The 17,576-nt window shown below is 39.0% G+C and overlaps 1 protein-coding gene across 1 annotated transcript in view; it reads right to left on the reverse strand.

Annotated features, from left to right (window-relative positions):
- TDRD3 (tudor domain containing 3) overlaps nucleotides 1-17,576 on the reverse strand; it is a 121,794-nt gene that overhangs the window by 76,818 nt on the left and 27,400 nt on the right. Inside the window, exons 2-4 of the mRNA XM_053307513.1 lie at nucleotides 12,817-12,901; nucleotides 9,845-9,910; nucleotides 2,835-2,995 (exon numbers count right to left, since the gene is read on the reverse strand). Coding sequence (XP_053163488.1) covers nucleotides 2,835-2,995; nucleotides 9,845-9,910; nucleotides 12,817-12,901 — 312 coding nt within the window. The remainder of the gene's footprint in view (nucleotides 1-2,834; nucleotides 2,996-9,844; nucleotides 9,911-12,816; nucleotides 12,902-17,576) is intronic.

Below are 17,576 nucleotides of genomic sequence, written 5' to 3' on the forward strand. Positions count from 1 at the left end.
TTTTGCATGCAGTCAGTGCTAAGGAAATTATATGCATTACATGTTAAATAACTTTCCCAAACCCTGGCTAAATATAGCACTGTGAGACAACTTTGCATTGTATTTAAATATCAAATATCATTTAAATAGCAAATATCAGCAACATGATTTTTAAAATATCTCATTGCATAAACACATTGCATTAACACAGACTATAGTTGCATTTTTAAACGTACTGAAAAGTCATGAGGAGCAACATGGCCCCTCACTTGCTCCTTTTATAGGAAGCATAAGAATCCATCTCCATACGACTTCTGACAACACTCCTTCAAAACATATTTTACTATACACTTTTTATCAAGTGCAGCCATTGTTCAGTGTCAAAATAGGTAAACATAAAACGCAGTTTCAAGGCTGCAGCATCTATAAAACATCTATCATTATTATGTCAGTTTCCAACAGTTACGTTCATCCATTAAATTGACAGAATCAATTAAGAAAATCAGCTATCAATCACTCAAAAAACCCAGTTCATTCAAGACTACTGATATTTGTGTTAGAATGAATAGTACTCCTGCAAACAGAATAGCATCACACAAAAATACAGAGGATATGGGATAAAAACAACATTATCAGCATGGAACCCCATACAAATGCAACGTTCCTACTCCCATCCTACTGCAATGTTCCCCACAGAAGCAAAAGTATTCATGGCCCTGCAGGCAGGACCTTGCAGACCCAAAGCATAGGCTCCTATTAGTTCAGGGCTTTAAATGTTAGCAAAACAGCATGGGAGGGAGAGATAGCCTTGATACCAGCAAGCCCTGAGCAACATCAAGGCCTCTCCAATGTGAAGTATTTTAGTACATTCCATGTTCCAGTCAGGTACTAGATGGATGGCAAATGAGGTTATTATTCTACTCGTTCTGTATTCTATAGTGCTGTTTGCAAAAAGGCCTAATTATTATCTGTTGGCAGGAATCTAGCAACAGTAAAATCTGGAATCTGGCTTTGCACACTCCTGTGGTTCAGAAACTTCTCACACATCTTCCATCAACAGTTCCACTGAACACATTACATTAAATAAGGTTGTGTTCTCATTTCTTCAGGAAAAATTCCAACGCTTTAAAAAACCCAAAAACCTAAACCCCCACTAACCTCACATTACTTTGTTCCAGCCTGCCTATTTTCTGTATATGTTATGTTGCATGTCTTCATTTGCAGTGGCAAACATCGTAGTTTCTCAAAATTAAGCAATCACAGTCATGCTGATTATACCACACCAAAGCAGCATAAATCACAATCAAATCCCGTAAGTGGTTATGTTGCAACTAGGGATGTGCACAAATGTTTTGGCAGGGCGGGGAGTGGTACTTTACCTGTAAAGGTATGCACATAGGAACATAGGAAGCTGCCATATACTGAGTCAGACCATTGGTCTATCTAGCTCAGTATTGTCTACACAGACTGACAGCGGCTTCTCCAAGGTTGCAGGCAGAAGTCTCTCTCAGCCCTATCTTGGAGAAGCAAAGGGAACTTGGAACCTTCTGCTCTTCCCAGAGTGGCTCCATCCCGAGGGGAATATCTAACAGTGCTTACACATCAAGTCTCCCATTCATATGCAACCAGGGTGGACCCTGCTTAGCTAAGGGGACAAGTCACGCTTACTACCACAAGACCAACTCTCCTCTCCTATAAGAGAAAATGAGATATAAAGCAGGTCCTTACCTGTTCCTCCACTACCCCACCACTTTCCTGGGCGTGGCGCTGTTCCAAAGTCTGTGCACATCCTTGGGGCTTCACCCAAGAGCCTGCATGCCGCAGGACACACATTGCCCCTGTGCATGCACTGTGGCCATGTGTATTCTGCTACCACATGCAGGCTGCTGGGTGAAGCCCCATGGAGTGAAGCCCCACGGGCACAGATTATTGAGTGGTGCAGCACCATGCCCAGAAAAGTGGTGGGTGGCAGCCGAGCAGGTTAAGGACCTGCTTTTAAGGACCTGTTCAAAAGGTACTGCTCCCCACCGAAACAATTCATGCACTTCCCTAGATGCAACTCAACCTGTTGCGCTAAAACGTTTCTCAAATACTCTGAGACATCTTTTCACCCTTAAGTGTATCACCACTTCATTCTATTAACTTAATCTTCATTTCTGCAAGACACATTTTAATTTCAGATCCAGAAGGGCAAAGATTTATTTTAACAAACATACAAAAATACAAGCAGTTCAAAAACCAATATTTCATATTTTCAGATATTAGGATATATTTTAATTATGAAACTTTATTAACAGACAGGAGACCTACAATATCTACATAACTGTGAGTTGAGCCTCTGGGATCTTGCAGTCTATGTACAGTTAATCTGCGGAATGTGCCTAACAGCATGTAGGTGACATGGACCCAGTGCAAACAGATTCATATCTAGGAAAACTCCAGCCTATTACTTGAACATGTATCATAAACACCATTACTCAATAAGAAATCTGGAGAGCTTAAATCATACACACACAGAGTTTTATGACGTAAATAAACCTTAACTTTTTCTTCTATTTAATTCAATTAATTCTAAAAATTACACTTTTTCATGTACTTCTGAATTATCTATGCTGGGAAACAAAGCACTACTACACAGAAGGGTAAGTATTAACTTTTTATTATTGGAAATATAAAGCAGGAACAGAAAAGGTAGTGAGATTTTTTTTCATATACTGAAATTTGTTCTTCATTTCAGAGAAGAACTTCAGGGGATCTTGGAAACTATAGCATGTTTTGTATATTCAACTGCATTTTGAGTCTGACATGTAAAGTGCTTTAAGAATCACTGTAAAGCAACAATAAACGTTGTTTACCTGATTTTTGACATGTAATTATATTCTATTGCAGTGCAGCTTGTGTGCCCATCCGTCATCTGCAAACGCAGCATTCTGGGAGCAGCCTGAGATTCTTCATTATCCTTTGGTGCAGCTATATTGCGTACTTTTTGGATCTGCAGAACACATGGACCTTCTAGCTGCAGAGACCAAGGGCAATGTTTTAATTATTATAATTATAATTGTTCTGTTTTGTGCTTTAGACATGGAAGCTGGCCATGACAAATAAACATTAGTCATCTTTTTTAAGGAAAAAAAAATCATTTTCAATTATGTTTTCATTATTGTTTTGTTACCCAAGCACTGCCACGATAGAAAGGATATGATACCAGCTCTACCATGAATATTTGAACTGTCCAAGAAAATCTGATCAAGCAATAAAGCAACAATATATTTAATCCTCATGCAAAATCTCTTAGCTAATTTCAAAAACATAGTGTTAAGATTTTAATTAACTGCAAGGGTACAAGCAGCACTTGGGATATAACCAAGTCACCTGTATCCGAAGGTCAAAGATAGCTACATTCTACTTGCCAAGCAGAGGTTGTCTTTTCAATACACCCCACCACTTCACCCTTATAGCTAATGAAGATGTCTCCTAAATCTCATATAGCATTTTAAGTAGTACTAATCCATTAGGCAGCTCATGATTAGATATTGTTGCATTTTTTTCCATCCTACTCAAAGTAGTTTGTTTTAAAACCTACTTAAAGATTAAAACACTTTTCCATTTGTTGAAGTGATTATGACCTCCCTGCAGCTTTCAATTCTGAGAGAAATGATTGTGTGGATTTGTTTTGCACCGAACACAGAAAGTGATTCAAAAAAGAATTTGTAAATGGAAATTCAGGCCGTCTGCCATTTGTTGATACTTGCATGATCGCAAATATCTTTGCTGGCAATGAAAATTACATTTGAGTGCAGATGGTAGTGAAGATCACGAGATCTCTATCAGAGCTGGTTCTATAATTCAAAAAAGCTTCCTGTCCAAAAATATTGTCCTCTTATGTTACAAGGTCTGTGGGAGGCATGTCAGCTACCACCCTCCGTGACTTTGCTTTGGCTCAAGTGAGGGAAATTAGTGTCAAATGGGACCTATGGAGACCAAGAAAAATACCTTAAGAACCGTGTGGGGTTCAGCCGTGACATGGATGAACCAGAAAGGAAAGAAAGAGGATGGAGATATGACTTTGAAAACTAAGAGTTGCTTTATTGAGGGGTGATAGGGGGAACAGAAAATGAAAAAAGTAGTTACGCACGCTACTAATGTTGCTATGCTAGGCAATGGGATAGCGGTCTGAGGGTGAAAGAGTGAGAGAAAGAGGAAAGCTGTTTGTGGGCATTCTCTCTGGGGAGTTCAAGCATAGGGTGAGCTCATGGGCACAGCCAGACCGCATGGGGTTCAGCGTCCAATGGCAAGGTGCACATATGTGCATGGGTAGCAAGTGTGTCAGATGAAAGGGCAACAGTGAGGCACGACTCCTAAAGCAAAGCGTGATCCCATGTTTCAAGGGGGTTCTTATGGGCAAACACATGTCCTGAGGCAAGGGCGAGATTGGCAGCTGGTCCTCTCCAAGAGCTTCTTGATGACTTCAGGAGTTGCTGCTTCTGATAAGGCCTGAATATTAGGATTAGGTTATATCTGCGTGGCGGTTTCCTGTATACTCCATGAAAAAGCATGTTCAAAAAAGGGAGATCACAGAGCAATCACGTGGACAAAGCAGAAGCGAAAGTCACACCCTCTGGCACAAACTCAATTCTGATAATGATAGGGAGGAAGAGTTAGGTAGAGCTTGACTCAACCTTGGGGGCTTCTTATCCAACTAGGAGGGAAGAGCTAGCATTCCTTTCTCCTTTGTTGCTTTTTGCAGTGTTCAGATAGCCCTGTTTTACCTGCTTATGAAATAATGCAATATGGGAAAACCTCTTGTCAGAATGACCATTTACCTGGAAGGCAGTCAGCATTCCTCTTCCAAATAACCACAGGGCCAGAAAATGGCTCAGACGTGCGTTTAGGGAGCACATTGAAGTACCCCAAAAGAATGAAGCAAGCGTGTCTGGAACACAGGAAGCCTTATACCGAGTCAGACCATTGTCCATTATTATTTCTTGTTTACACAGTCAGACAGGTGTTATTGACTGGTTTGTTTTATCCAGACATCGAGTCCTTCCCAAGGACCTGGGAAGCCAGAATTTTATCATCAATACTGTTGGTTATTATAGATATCATCGCAAAATATAGGCTGTTCCCAGTAAAGCTGCTTTTTGTAATTGGCTGATGGTGATTTCTCTGGCCCCTATGGTGTTGAGGTGCTCTTCAAGGTCTTTTGGGACTGCACCCAGGGCGCCAATTACCACTGAGATTATTTTGGTCTTTTTCTGCCACAGCCTTGCAATTTCAATTTGTAGATCTTTGTATTTGGTGATTTTTTTCTATTTCTTTTTCTTCTATTCTGCTATCCCCTGGTATTGCTATGTCGATTATTTTGACTTGTTTTTCTTTCTTCTCGACTACAGTTATATCTGGTGTATTGTGTGGCAGATGTTTGTCTGTTTGTAGTTGGAAGTCCCATAATATTTTTACATCTTCATTTTCTTCAACTTTTTCAATTTTATGGTCCCACCAATTCTTGGCTACAGGTAGCTTGTAATTTTTGCAGATGTTCCAGTGTATCATCCCTGCTACCTTGTCATGCCTTTGTTTGTAGTCAGTCTGTGCGATCTTTTTACAACAGCTGATTAGGTGGTCCACAGTTTCATCTGCTTCTTTACAAAGGCGGCACTTGCTGTTTGTTGTGGATTTTTCTACTTTTGCTCTTATTGCATTTGTTCTTAGTGCCTGTTCTTGTGCAGCCAGTATTAAACCCTCTGTTTCTTTCTTCAAGTTGCCATTCTTAAGCCATTGCCAGGTCTTGGTGATGTCTGATTTTCCACTTATATTGTGCAAATGTTGACCATGTAGGGGCTTATTTTTCCATTTTTCTGCTTGGTTCTTGACTTGTTCTTTCTTGTAGGCCTGCTTTGTTTCATTGGTGTTGAATAGTTTCGCGTTATTGACCATTTGAAGTGCATCTTCTTCACTGTCCTTGATATATTCTTCAAGGCCTCTTTTCTCCTCCTTGACTGTTTGATGGACTTGCAGCATTCCTCTTCCACCTGAGCTGCGAGGGAGGTAGAGCCTATCTACATCACTGCGGGGGTGCAGAGCATGATTGATGGTCATTATTTTCCCAGTCTTACGATCTAGCGTCTCTAGCTCTGCCTGGGTCACGTCTGTTATTCCTGCAGTGTATCTGATAACAGGTATAGCCCAGGTGTTTATGGCTTGTTTGGTGTTCCCGCCATTGAGTTTGGACTTGAGGATTTTTCTAACTCTCCTGATGTATTCACTTCCCATTTTTCTTTTAACTTCAGTGTGTGCGATGTTATCAGCCTGGAGAATGCCCAAGTATTTGTAAGGTTCTTTCTCTTCCAGGTTCTTGATGTTGCTTCCATTGGGCAGTTCTATTCCTTCTGTTTTTATTATTTTTCCTCTGTTTATTATTAATGCAGCACACTTGTCTAGTCCAAACTCCATTGCTATATCACTACTGAATATACAGACAGTGTTTAGCAGTGATTCGATTTCTGACTGGGACTTTCCATACAACTTCAGATCGTCCATGTACAGCAGATGGTTGATTTTACTTGATGTTTTAGATGTTTGGTATCCGAGGCCTGTTTTGTTTAGTATTTGTGAAAGTGGGGTCATGGCGATTACAAACAACAGAGAGGATACTGCGTCCCCCTTGCAAAATTCCTCCTCTTCCTCCTCCTCTGCATTTATATCCCACTCTTCCTCCAAGGAGCCCAGAGCAGTATACTACATACTTATGTTTCTCCTTCCAACAACCCTGTGAAGTATGTTAGGGTGAGAGAGAAGTGACTGGCCCAGAGTCACCCAGCTAGTATCATGGCTGAATGGGGATTTGAACTCGGGTCTCCCAGGTCCTAGTCCAGCACTCTAACCACTACGCCACGCTGGCTCCGTATTTAGCTCAGTATTGTCTACACAGACTGGCAGCGGCTTCTCCAAGGCAGCAGGGAGGAGTCTCTCTCAAGGCTATTTTGGAGAGGCCAGGGAGGGAACTTGGAACCTTCTGCATTCAAGCAGCCCTATCCCCTAAGGGGAATATCTTACAGTGCTCACATGTAGACTCCTTCCAATGCAAACCAGGATGGACCCAGCTCTCTTTCCATTAGTAGTAACACTTAGATGGTGTGCCAGTAGAGGGGGGAAATATTCATTTCTCTCCCCCACTTTTTTTTTTTAAAGAGAGCAACTATGTGAAGAAAAGGGGGTGAAAAGTGCCTGTAATAAACATTTTATAATTTATTTGTACTAACACTGAAGTAGTTCTGAAAAACAAACACATTTTTAACTGAACTCCTTCTCTCTTCTCACTCCATCTACCCAAGCTTTCCATTGTTTTGGTACATGCACAATTTTTTTTCTAGTATGCTTTTCATTGTTCTCTTGCACAGTGGTGTTATACACCACTTGCACCTTCTGGATTTTTCAAAATCACAGTTTTGTCAGATTATTATAGGAAACTTCACTCTCTGAACTTGGAATGACTAGGCCTCAAAGACAGACAGCAGTGATGATGTCATAGCACAGCCAAGATGGCTGCAGTCTGTTTTGGAAGACATGGAAAAATAGGAATTTCAAGCCTTAATTTCAGTTACATATAAGCATATTTCAGCACACATAAAACAGATGACTTGTACAACTGAATAAAACAATTTTTAGGAGACATCTCCATTAGAACTAAAGCTCTTTTCCTAAATGATGCCTATGGAACAGTATGTGTGCACTGAACCAAAGTTGATTCGTCTTCTGTCCATTGTTTTTTCAATACTGGGATGGGCTCCAAAAATTCCATGACCAGTTCTCTGCACTGAAAGGGGATTCAGGCTGTATCAAATAGCAGCACCTATTGCCGTGAACAAACTGTTTTGAAACTTGAGGTGAGTAGCCAAAGAAGAGTGGACACATATCATGAAGAAGAAGAAGAGTTAAAAAAATCCCATGGCAAAGGCAAACACATATGAGCATGCCCCAAACAGCATTTTTATATCTCATCCTGTCTCATTTCATGAACATTCAACTCTATTATATATCTACAGTCAGTACTAAACTGGAGGTACCATCTAGAAAATGAACACCTGTGTTTAAGTGCACCAAAAATAGAAGCATCTTCTCCAACGACCCTGCCCATCCATTCACATTAGCTGCAGAGACCCTTTTCCACGTTCGCTGCTATGGTTATAAGGATGTGTAAAAAGGCCTATTAGAATTCCCTGAACAGGAAAATCTATCTGGTCTTCTTCATCATGACATTTTGTCACCAAATTAGGACTTTCTACTTCTGATTTTACCACGCCTGGCGCTGCGTGTCTGGTTATCTTTTTCTTTTTTTTTAAAGTTAATTTGCTGCTCATTGGTTAGTTTCTTTTTTTTCATGCAGTGAGGCAAATTTATTTTATAGGTAATATGTATGTATATGTTTTTGATTTGTTTGGTTTTTGTTTTAGGCAACCTGCTTTGGGCATGTCAACTGAAAGGCAGAATTTATCAACACAATAAATGAAGCCCCCTCAGTGAACCTGACAAAGTCCTCCCTGTCTAACCAATTTTCTCTCTACCCTATGGAGCTATCTACAAACAGCCCACAGCACTGCAACTCAAACACCAACATGACTACTTTCTCAACTTGTCACATAAGTCTGCATCGGATACCCATTTAAACTACACGTGTACATGAATACAACACTGTGGCTTCCAGTTTAAGAATACTATATAATCCATGCACCACCAGTGCATGGAAGCCGCGCCACCAGTGCATCCACTAGGAAAATTTTTTAAAGTGAAGTGTGCCGTCAGGTCGATTTCAACTCCTGGCGCCCACAGAGCCCTGTGGTTTTCTTTTGGCAGAAGACAGGAGTTTGCCATTGTCATCTCCTCCACAGTATAAGATGATGCCTTTCAGCATCTTCCTCTATAGCTGCTACCCAATATAGTACCAGTGGGGATTCGAACCGGCAACCTTCTGCTTGTTAGTCAAGCATTTCTCCGCTAATGACTAAAACCAAAAGGCCAGATCTATACCTGTTTCAATATAACTCTCTCTCTCTGTGTATATGTGTGTGTGTGTACACACACACACACACCCTGTGTCCTGGATTTTATTTATGTAACTTTACACTTAATACCAAGATTACCAGCATTAACTAACCACTGCCCATTTAACAAAATAATCTAACATTCCAAGAACCAATACTAACTGCAGTTAACTTGGGTTAACTCTAAACTGGTATAACAACACATTTAAATCCATCCAGCTTCCTTTTAAATTATAATTATGATGTTAAATAGCATTTAGAATTTGAAAGTGTTAACTCTATTCAAAATAAGCTAAGAGTTTTTTGGCATTGGTTCTGCAGCAGTTCAATATTTTTCTTCAAATATAATCAAATATAGCCATCTTGTGGCTGAAGTGTGTAAGTTACTTTTCTAAGGTCCATGAAGAAGTATATAGTACTATTGTATTCTGTGAGGCAAACAAAAATAAAATAGATCAGTACACACATACTGTGAGGATGGTTCAACAAATATTTTTAAAGTACTATTTTGTTACTTCACTTTTTAAAGGTCCCAAACATTGTGATAAATATTACACTTTATATTTAGATTTATTTATCAGTACCCAAATGTCTAGTTAAAAATACTTTATACAAAATAAAATATATGCAACTTAAAAGAAATCATAAGCCCCAATGCTTATTTGAAGTTGCTTATATTCCAACTTCATACCCCATCCCTTTGCCATGTTTTCCCCCCTATAGAACAAGATATGGTAGATGTGAAGTAGAGATCCAGCCCAAATATATATATCAGGCAGATTCCATGTAGTTTGGAAAGAAAATAGCAGCAGCAGTGTTCTTACCTTTTCCACTTTTCCACCATTGATGTCACTTGGAAGGAATTTCTTGCCAATGGCTCTTAAATCTGTCTAAAGTTAAATAAACGTTAAATTTGAGTACTATTTTCCAATACAGATACCAGAGCAAAAAGCATCATATTATGTATTATAAAACCATTAAGTAACACACAATTGCACAGTGAGGAATGCTGGCAAAAATATCTCCTCCATGAACAAAGCAAGCATCATCTAACTTTTGATTCCTGATGCAGTTTAAACTGCTTCATATTCATATTCCATGCAACCTAATGCATTTAGTCAGAAATTAGTGATCCCTAGTCAAAATGAGAGGCAAGGATATGTTATAACAACTTCATTTCAAAAGACTGATTGGCTTTTTAATTTGTCTTGTGTAGTAGTCACTAAAGCCATATTTGACATTACTCTCCTATAGACAAGCAAAAGAGTTATAGAATTAAGTTGCATATGCTTCAAGTTTTTGTTTTGACCTTGACCTACAACTCTACAGTATTGTTCTAAGCTTACAACAGTAACCCAGTACCAGAGATTTATCTCTTATAAATTTTTATGAGAAAACATTACATCTCTGTAGTTTAAAAGTTGATTTGTCACTCATCCCGATTTCTCAGGTGTTACATAAGGCAATGAATATCCTAAGCATGTACAATATTTTTTAAAATCTCAGAACGGAAGGAGGAGTGAAGCCAAGCAATTTTCTACCTCTCAGGGCTGCAAATATGCATATGAAATAATGCAGTCTGTGAATGGTGATCTTATAGAATGGGATCCAAACAGTCCTGTGAGCAAGAATAAACCAGAAATCACTTCTGCTTTCCAGATGTGTCACCCATTTTCTCCCTGGTAATGTGTATGTGCACATTTACCTTAAACAAACCCTAATCCTAACCCTCAGGTGCAGCTTTTCAGTGTGTGGGAGGGGCTCCTACAAGAAGTGTGTGGAAACACCCTGGTTTATGCAGGGAACTTAACATTTCACCCTTTGATCCCAGCACTTTAGAGCCCTGCACATCCCGACACTCACCCCTTTTGCTTCCTTAAATTCATACACTGAGAAGTATGCTGCTCAACTGTAAATATATGCCCACTATCAATGTATCCTAGAGACACAATACATTGGCACAGCTTTTGTGGGTTTTAAAGTTCTACTTCTGTTGAAAATAAGCTTTGAACTAAAGGAACACCACCACACACAAGTTGAGTCAGGTAATAATCTTACATAGTGTAGGAACATGAGGATAAGTCCCTAGTTTATATAATTTATTTATAGATAAATCAATAATAATAAATCTATTATTATTTATTTATTTACACAGTCAGACAGGTGTTATTGACTGGTTTGTTTTATCCAGACATTGAGTCCTTCCCAAGGACCTGGGATGCCAGAATTTTATTGTCAATGTTGTTGCTGCTGTTATAGATATCGTCGCAGAATATAGGCTGTTCCCAGTAAAGCTGCTTTTTGTAATTGGCTGATGGTGATTTCTGTGGCCCCTATGGTGTTGAGGTGGCGCCAATTACCACTGGGATTATTTTGGTCTTTTTCTGCCACAGCCTTTCAATTTCAATCTGTAGATCTTTGTATTTTGTGATTTTTTTCTATTTCTTTTTCTTCTACTCTGCTATCCCCTGGTATTGCTATGTTGATAATTTTAACTTGTTTTTCTTTCTTCTCAACTACAGTTGTTGTTGTTGTTGTTGTTATTATTATTATTATTATTGGGAACAGCCTATATTCTGCGACGATCTCTATAATAACAACAGCAACAATATTGATAATAAAATTCAGCCATGCAAGGTCCTTGGGAAGGACTCCATGTCTGGATAAAACAAACCAATCAATAACACCTGACTGTGTAAACAACAACAACAGTTGTTATTAACATTTGCATATGAATTTGGTGGACCCATACAGAATTATTTTAAGGATTACTGAGATAATTATATGAAGCATGTCTATAACTTGCGGGGGTGGGGGACAAACTAAAATAATAATGACTGGAATATGCAACACAGACTCTACCTTGCCACCCTTAGGAGAAATGATTCGTAAATGATTCAGAACACCATTATTTCTACTTTAACAATGTCAAGTAATGGGGCTTTCCTGACACTTCCCCTACAGCCTCTCTTGTCCCCGACAGCCCCAAATCTGTTTGAGGATTGGGGATCCTTCAGAACAGTATAGGAGAGAATGGGATATGGTGAGGCTACAGCAGCTGGTGGGGGGTCATCAGGAGAAACTGGGAGGGGACCTTGCAAGGGCAGAAGTACCTTTCAGCTCATGCAAGGCACCTTTGGAGACAACCCATAGTGTACGAAGGAATTAGGTTCATTTGAAACCTCAGTTAACAAACAAAAGCATTATTACACAAACAAATTGATTTAACCATCAAGATTAAATAGTCAGAAAATATATCAGGCAGCGAATACACACAGCTGCTTGTAATTCAGATCACACTACAGACTAAACACTCTTTTACATGTTTTATATTGCAACACGTTATTTGCAGAATTGAAACATTTTACCAATTTGTTTCAGTTTTCCAAGTAGACACGAATGTTCTCTCAATAACACTGACTCTTTAAACATCCATGCCATGACTAGGAATCAAGATAATTTGAGTTCTGTAAATAAATATAAATCCATGCAAGATGGATATTTCAAACATTATGTCTAAGGGCCTTCATCCATATTATTCCTTTTAAGAAAGCAGCTCAACTTCACAATTCCTCAAACAGAAGTGTGTCCATGTCTATATTATTCTCTGTTAAATGACTTAAGTATAAACTACTGTCTTTTAACCATAATACTATTCTAGTAGGTTTTATTTTATGTTAATCCTATTTTAACAGGCTATTGCATATAATTTTGTACATCAACCAAGAAATACACTAATGGTCACAATAAGTAACAATATACATCGAAGTTCTGCAAGTTCACAATTTCTACCTACATTAAGTGCAATCAGGATAATATCATTAATGTTCACTTTGTCAGACGAATTTGTGCAAGCTTCAATTCCTTCATCTGACAGGTACCTGTTGAGAGAAAACAGATTTAATGAGTTCTTTAAAAGCCTCAAATGACAACATCCCAAATCCTTGGCGATGATCTATTACAATATTTTTTTTTAAAAAAAAATCCAAATGAATTGTATAGCAAGTTAATCCATTAGGGATGTACCATTGTGAACTCTATGATATTCATTTTAATGATTTCTACAACATGACTTCAAGTATATCTTGGCATATCTCTGAGCACCAGATGCTAGAGGCAACTAACATGGCTCACAGTCTGTGAGCCTTCTAGAAAGAACTATCTGATCACTGCTGGAAACAAATTAGATGGGCCTTGGTCCAATACAAGACAATTCTTATTTTATGATGCAACCCAGCACAAGTTTCCTGAAACTGAACTGCACTCCTATACTTTCAAAAAGGGGGGTTTGCATGTTGGATTGTGTCTAAGTATTTTGCTGGATTGTGTCTAAGTATTTAATACTATCTTCCCTAATTAATGTAATTTGATAGCTTGGCAAGAAATTTGTGTTAAAAATGGTTCAAATGTTTTTCAGTGAACTTGAAGGCTCAACAAAATCTTCCATACAAAATATACCCAAACACATTTCAACATACAAAGACTTGCTAGTTTTGCAAGTAAAGAATATAGATAGATCAAACAGCTTTACAATAAGTTAACAATGACCAAAGGCCCATGTATTGCATTCCACACATACACCATTTTTTGTTCCCACAAATACCATAGCTTCTTTGCACTCCTGAAAGCCAAAAAATCCAAAAAAGCCAAAGGTTTGAATTATATACGCACTGGAGTGCCTATGTATTATGCGAAGTAAAACAGCATTCCATCATAGTATTTATTATTTTATCATTTTATTTTTAAATTATTTTAAGGCTTCTCAAAGCTTTCTGTTTGCATTATTTGTGCTAGAAGGGGCACTGTTATACTCAGAATTGCTTGCTCAACAACTATATCAGTGTCCCCTGCTAGCAGAGCAAAAAGGCACCTTTTAAAAGTGATGTTTCTCTTTATTTAGCGGGGCGGGGGGGCAACTGGTCCTATCTGTCAGCACAGCATCCCACCAGTGGCTGTTGCTGGTAGCAATCTTATGTTTCCTTTTTAGACTGTGAGCCCTTTGGGGACAGGAAGCCACTTTTTTATTTATATCTATGTAAACAATTTTGGGAACTTTTGTTGAAAAGCGATATATAAATATTGGTCGTATTCGTATTTATCATTGAATCCATGGGAAAATGGCTAAGTTATGAGGAGGAAAAGTAGACATGAAACCTCAAGAGCAGTTTCTCTCCAATTTTTGGATACCAACAGAGAAGCACAGACTGACTTAATTTCTTCGGGGAAAGTCTCTTTAGATGCTATGTCTTCTGTATGACATGCTTTCACGGGTTGGTTGAAATAAATATGTTTTGAATTTCTACAAATTAAAAACAAAGAGGAACCCATCACATCAAATTCAGTCACATTCAGCTCAGTAGTAAAGGTAAAGTGCGCCATAGAGTCAGTGTCGACTCCTGGAAACCACAGACCTGTGGTTGTCTTTGGTAGAATACAGGAGGAGTTTACCATTGCCTCCTCCGCGCAGTATGAGATGATGCCTTTCAGCATCTTCCTATATCACTGCTGCCTGATACAGGTATTTCCCACAGCTCAGTAGTAGTAGTAGTAGTAGTAGTAGTAGTAGTAGTAGTACTTTCCATCACTGACCAGCAAAAAGACAGAGAGAAACAGATACATCAGATTCATAAAAACATTTTTTTTAAAGAGACCCTCAACTCAGCTTCTAACAACTGTCTTCAATAAATAGTAAAAGGTAAAGTTGTGCCATCAAGTCAGTGTCTTCAGCTACATAACATGGTCTTATGAATTCGAGTGGCAATTAGGCAGAACATGGCAACTACATTAGAAATCTTATCATGGTCTGATAAAAACTAACATATGTTAAAACCATCAGAATAGCCTGGAAGATTATTTGGGCATTGTCTAAAAGTTAACTATGGGGTAACATACACATTGTGAATGCCCCTGTAACAGCTGAAACTTAACACATTTGCTGTTGCTTCAAAGGCTCCTGATTTGCAGGGGCAGAATCATTCTGAGAATGGGTCTTTGTTAAATCTGTATTTGAGCACTGCAATGTGCCGAACACTGAACTGTGCCTGAGTGAACACCCTACAATTCTTGGCTGTCGTTACCTGGTTAAGATATCTGGCAGGGCGTGTGTTCAAGATTTGATTTCCCATCACTACCCCCCTTAGGATAAGGCCTTGATCAGTCAGCCATTCTACATCTGAGACTCTTTGGTAGAACACCAACTTGGCCTGATCAAAGTCCAACGCTATTAATGCTTACAGTGATAGGCCATAAGTAAGCAACTTCAGCTTAAGTAAGCATTCCCATTTACAAGTGAATTTGTCCATCAGCATCAACAGTATCAGCCCAGGGAATAAAGATTTGACTTAAGCCAGAATGTAAATACAGAAATATAAGGAGACTTATAGGGTGATAGTTTGCAGGTAGGTCCCTCTTGCCCTTTTTATAAATAGGAATTATTATGGCGGTGCCCCAGTCTTGGTCCAGTCTATATATGTAAACAGTGTCACTACAACTATACCTGATTTGTTTCATATTGGTCCAGACATTGCGAAGTTGATAGAGGGCTGATACATGGGATGGAATGCTGAATGATCTCATAAGCCTACTGGAAAGTAAGCCAAGAATGCCACTAGAGAAAAAGGTGTTCTCTCTGTCTACATGCTTCACAATTAAGCCCCAGAGGCTCCCCACCACCCTCGCTAACTCTAGGGATGATCCAGAAAGGAGGACAAGTGATTTACTGAGCCATATAGAAAGAGCCAAGCCAGTCAGTCTGTAGCACTGGTGAAAGAGAAAGGGTAAGAATATGGAGCTTTGAAACACTTACATCATGTAGCAACAAAGCCTGGAGAGAAGCGCTAAAAAAAAAATGTTAAAATTAAAGCTATCTTCCTGCTCCAGATTCCTGGACATTTCATATACAGTATGACACTTTTGCCACATCCTGGGCAGGCATCCAATTCCTGTATTGTCCAAGACAATAATAGACATTTGGCCACCCTAGATGTAATGAATGACTGTTTTAACCACTAAAGGTTATAACTTATTTTTAATATCAGCAAATTCTCACCTTTGGGGCATATATTTTGTGATGCTTCAAGTCACAGTCGTTAAAACGAAGGCCCAAAGACTTTTAGTGGACAGTGTTCTCACCCAGATATTTGGCAATTTGCAGAGTAGGGAGTTACCCAAACCATTTCAAAAGACCGACAGACATAGCTACAATGTGGGACAAGAATCCCCTTCTCCTTTCAACAATTCAACCATGGATCTTCTGTTGAACCTAAGATCCTATTTTCAACCCCTGACATCTTTCCTGGTAGGAAAAAAGATTCCTACCTACCTCAGAGAAACTGCTGCCAGTTAGTGCAGACAATTACTGAGCTAGATGGATGGATGGTATAAGATAGCTTTCTATGAACACACAATCCAACTGCATCTCAAGAAAGCTAAACACATGTTTATGACAGGGAGGAATAGCAGGATTCTATTATTAAATACTGGGATGGTTCATACTACCACCCAAATAAAGAAAGATGTGAACCAGAGGAGCACACACTCCTGGTAAGCATGACATCTGAACCTGCCAACTTCCAGTTCCTGCATCAATTCCCAATTTCCACCCAAAATTGTCTGCTCAACTTCAAATGTTGGTGACGAGTTGGGTGGAGACCATGGTCCCACTAATTTTTTCCATCTCTGTGCGGAATGAATTTTGTTCTGGGTGGAAATATCAAGGCAGTGTGTGTGCACATGCATTCAGAATGGGGCCTTCCTGATTCAATGTGAGTGAGATCTAAAATGAACTGAATGGACACCCAAAAACCTGAGTGTGCACACATGCGCAAGCCTTAGAGGGAACAGTGGTGGAGAAACTTGGGCAGAAGTCAGGAACTGGTTTTGAGGGGTACAACTGTATAAATGATGCTTTCACTAGGGGCACAATTTCCAAACTTTGCCTAGGGTGTACAAATGGTTTGTCCCAGTTCTGTGAACAACTAACAGGGAACTTGATAAATCCAGTTTCTGCCTCCTGCCTGGAACTGCAAAAACAGGCGAGTTGGCAAACACCTGGCAGGCTTTAATAAGTCAGTGGTGACAGCATTTTTACTGATGGGTCACAATTTGCATGCATCTTCTTGTTTTAGAACTAAAAAAGGCACATCCTTATTTAAAATTATGGTTTGCTATAGTAGCAAGATTGACATATTTCAAGTCTAGTTTTCCTTTAACCTGACATAATATTCTGCATACTGTAATTGTAGAAATAAAAATGCAGCTTTTAAGCTAGGAGTAACACACTGTTTGTTACCTACTTCAAAGGACGTATAAGCACTATGTTGGCTAATTACTTTTCCCTGCACAAATGTGTATGCCAACAGGATAAAGTATCACAATCTACTGCCTCCAAAACAGGAGATCATTCTATTCTACAGAACTTCCAAACTAGTGACAAATTAAACATTTCAGCTGTTAAAGTAATAGTTTAATCACTTAAGTGTTTGTCTTACCCATGCTCAACTGTGTCAGAAAGATATCAGCTTTCACAAAATGATAGCTGCTCTCTTTCCACCAGGA

This window comes from Hemicordylus capensis, chromosome 3 (assembly GCF_027244095.1).
Source record: "Hemicordylus capensis ecotype Gifberg chromosome 3, rHemCap1.1.pri, whole genome shotgun sequence".
Classification (NCBI taxonomy): Eukaryota; Metazoa; Chordata; class Lepidosauria; order Squamata; family Cordylidae; genus Hemicordylus; species Hemicordylus capensis.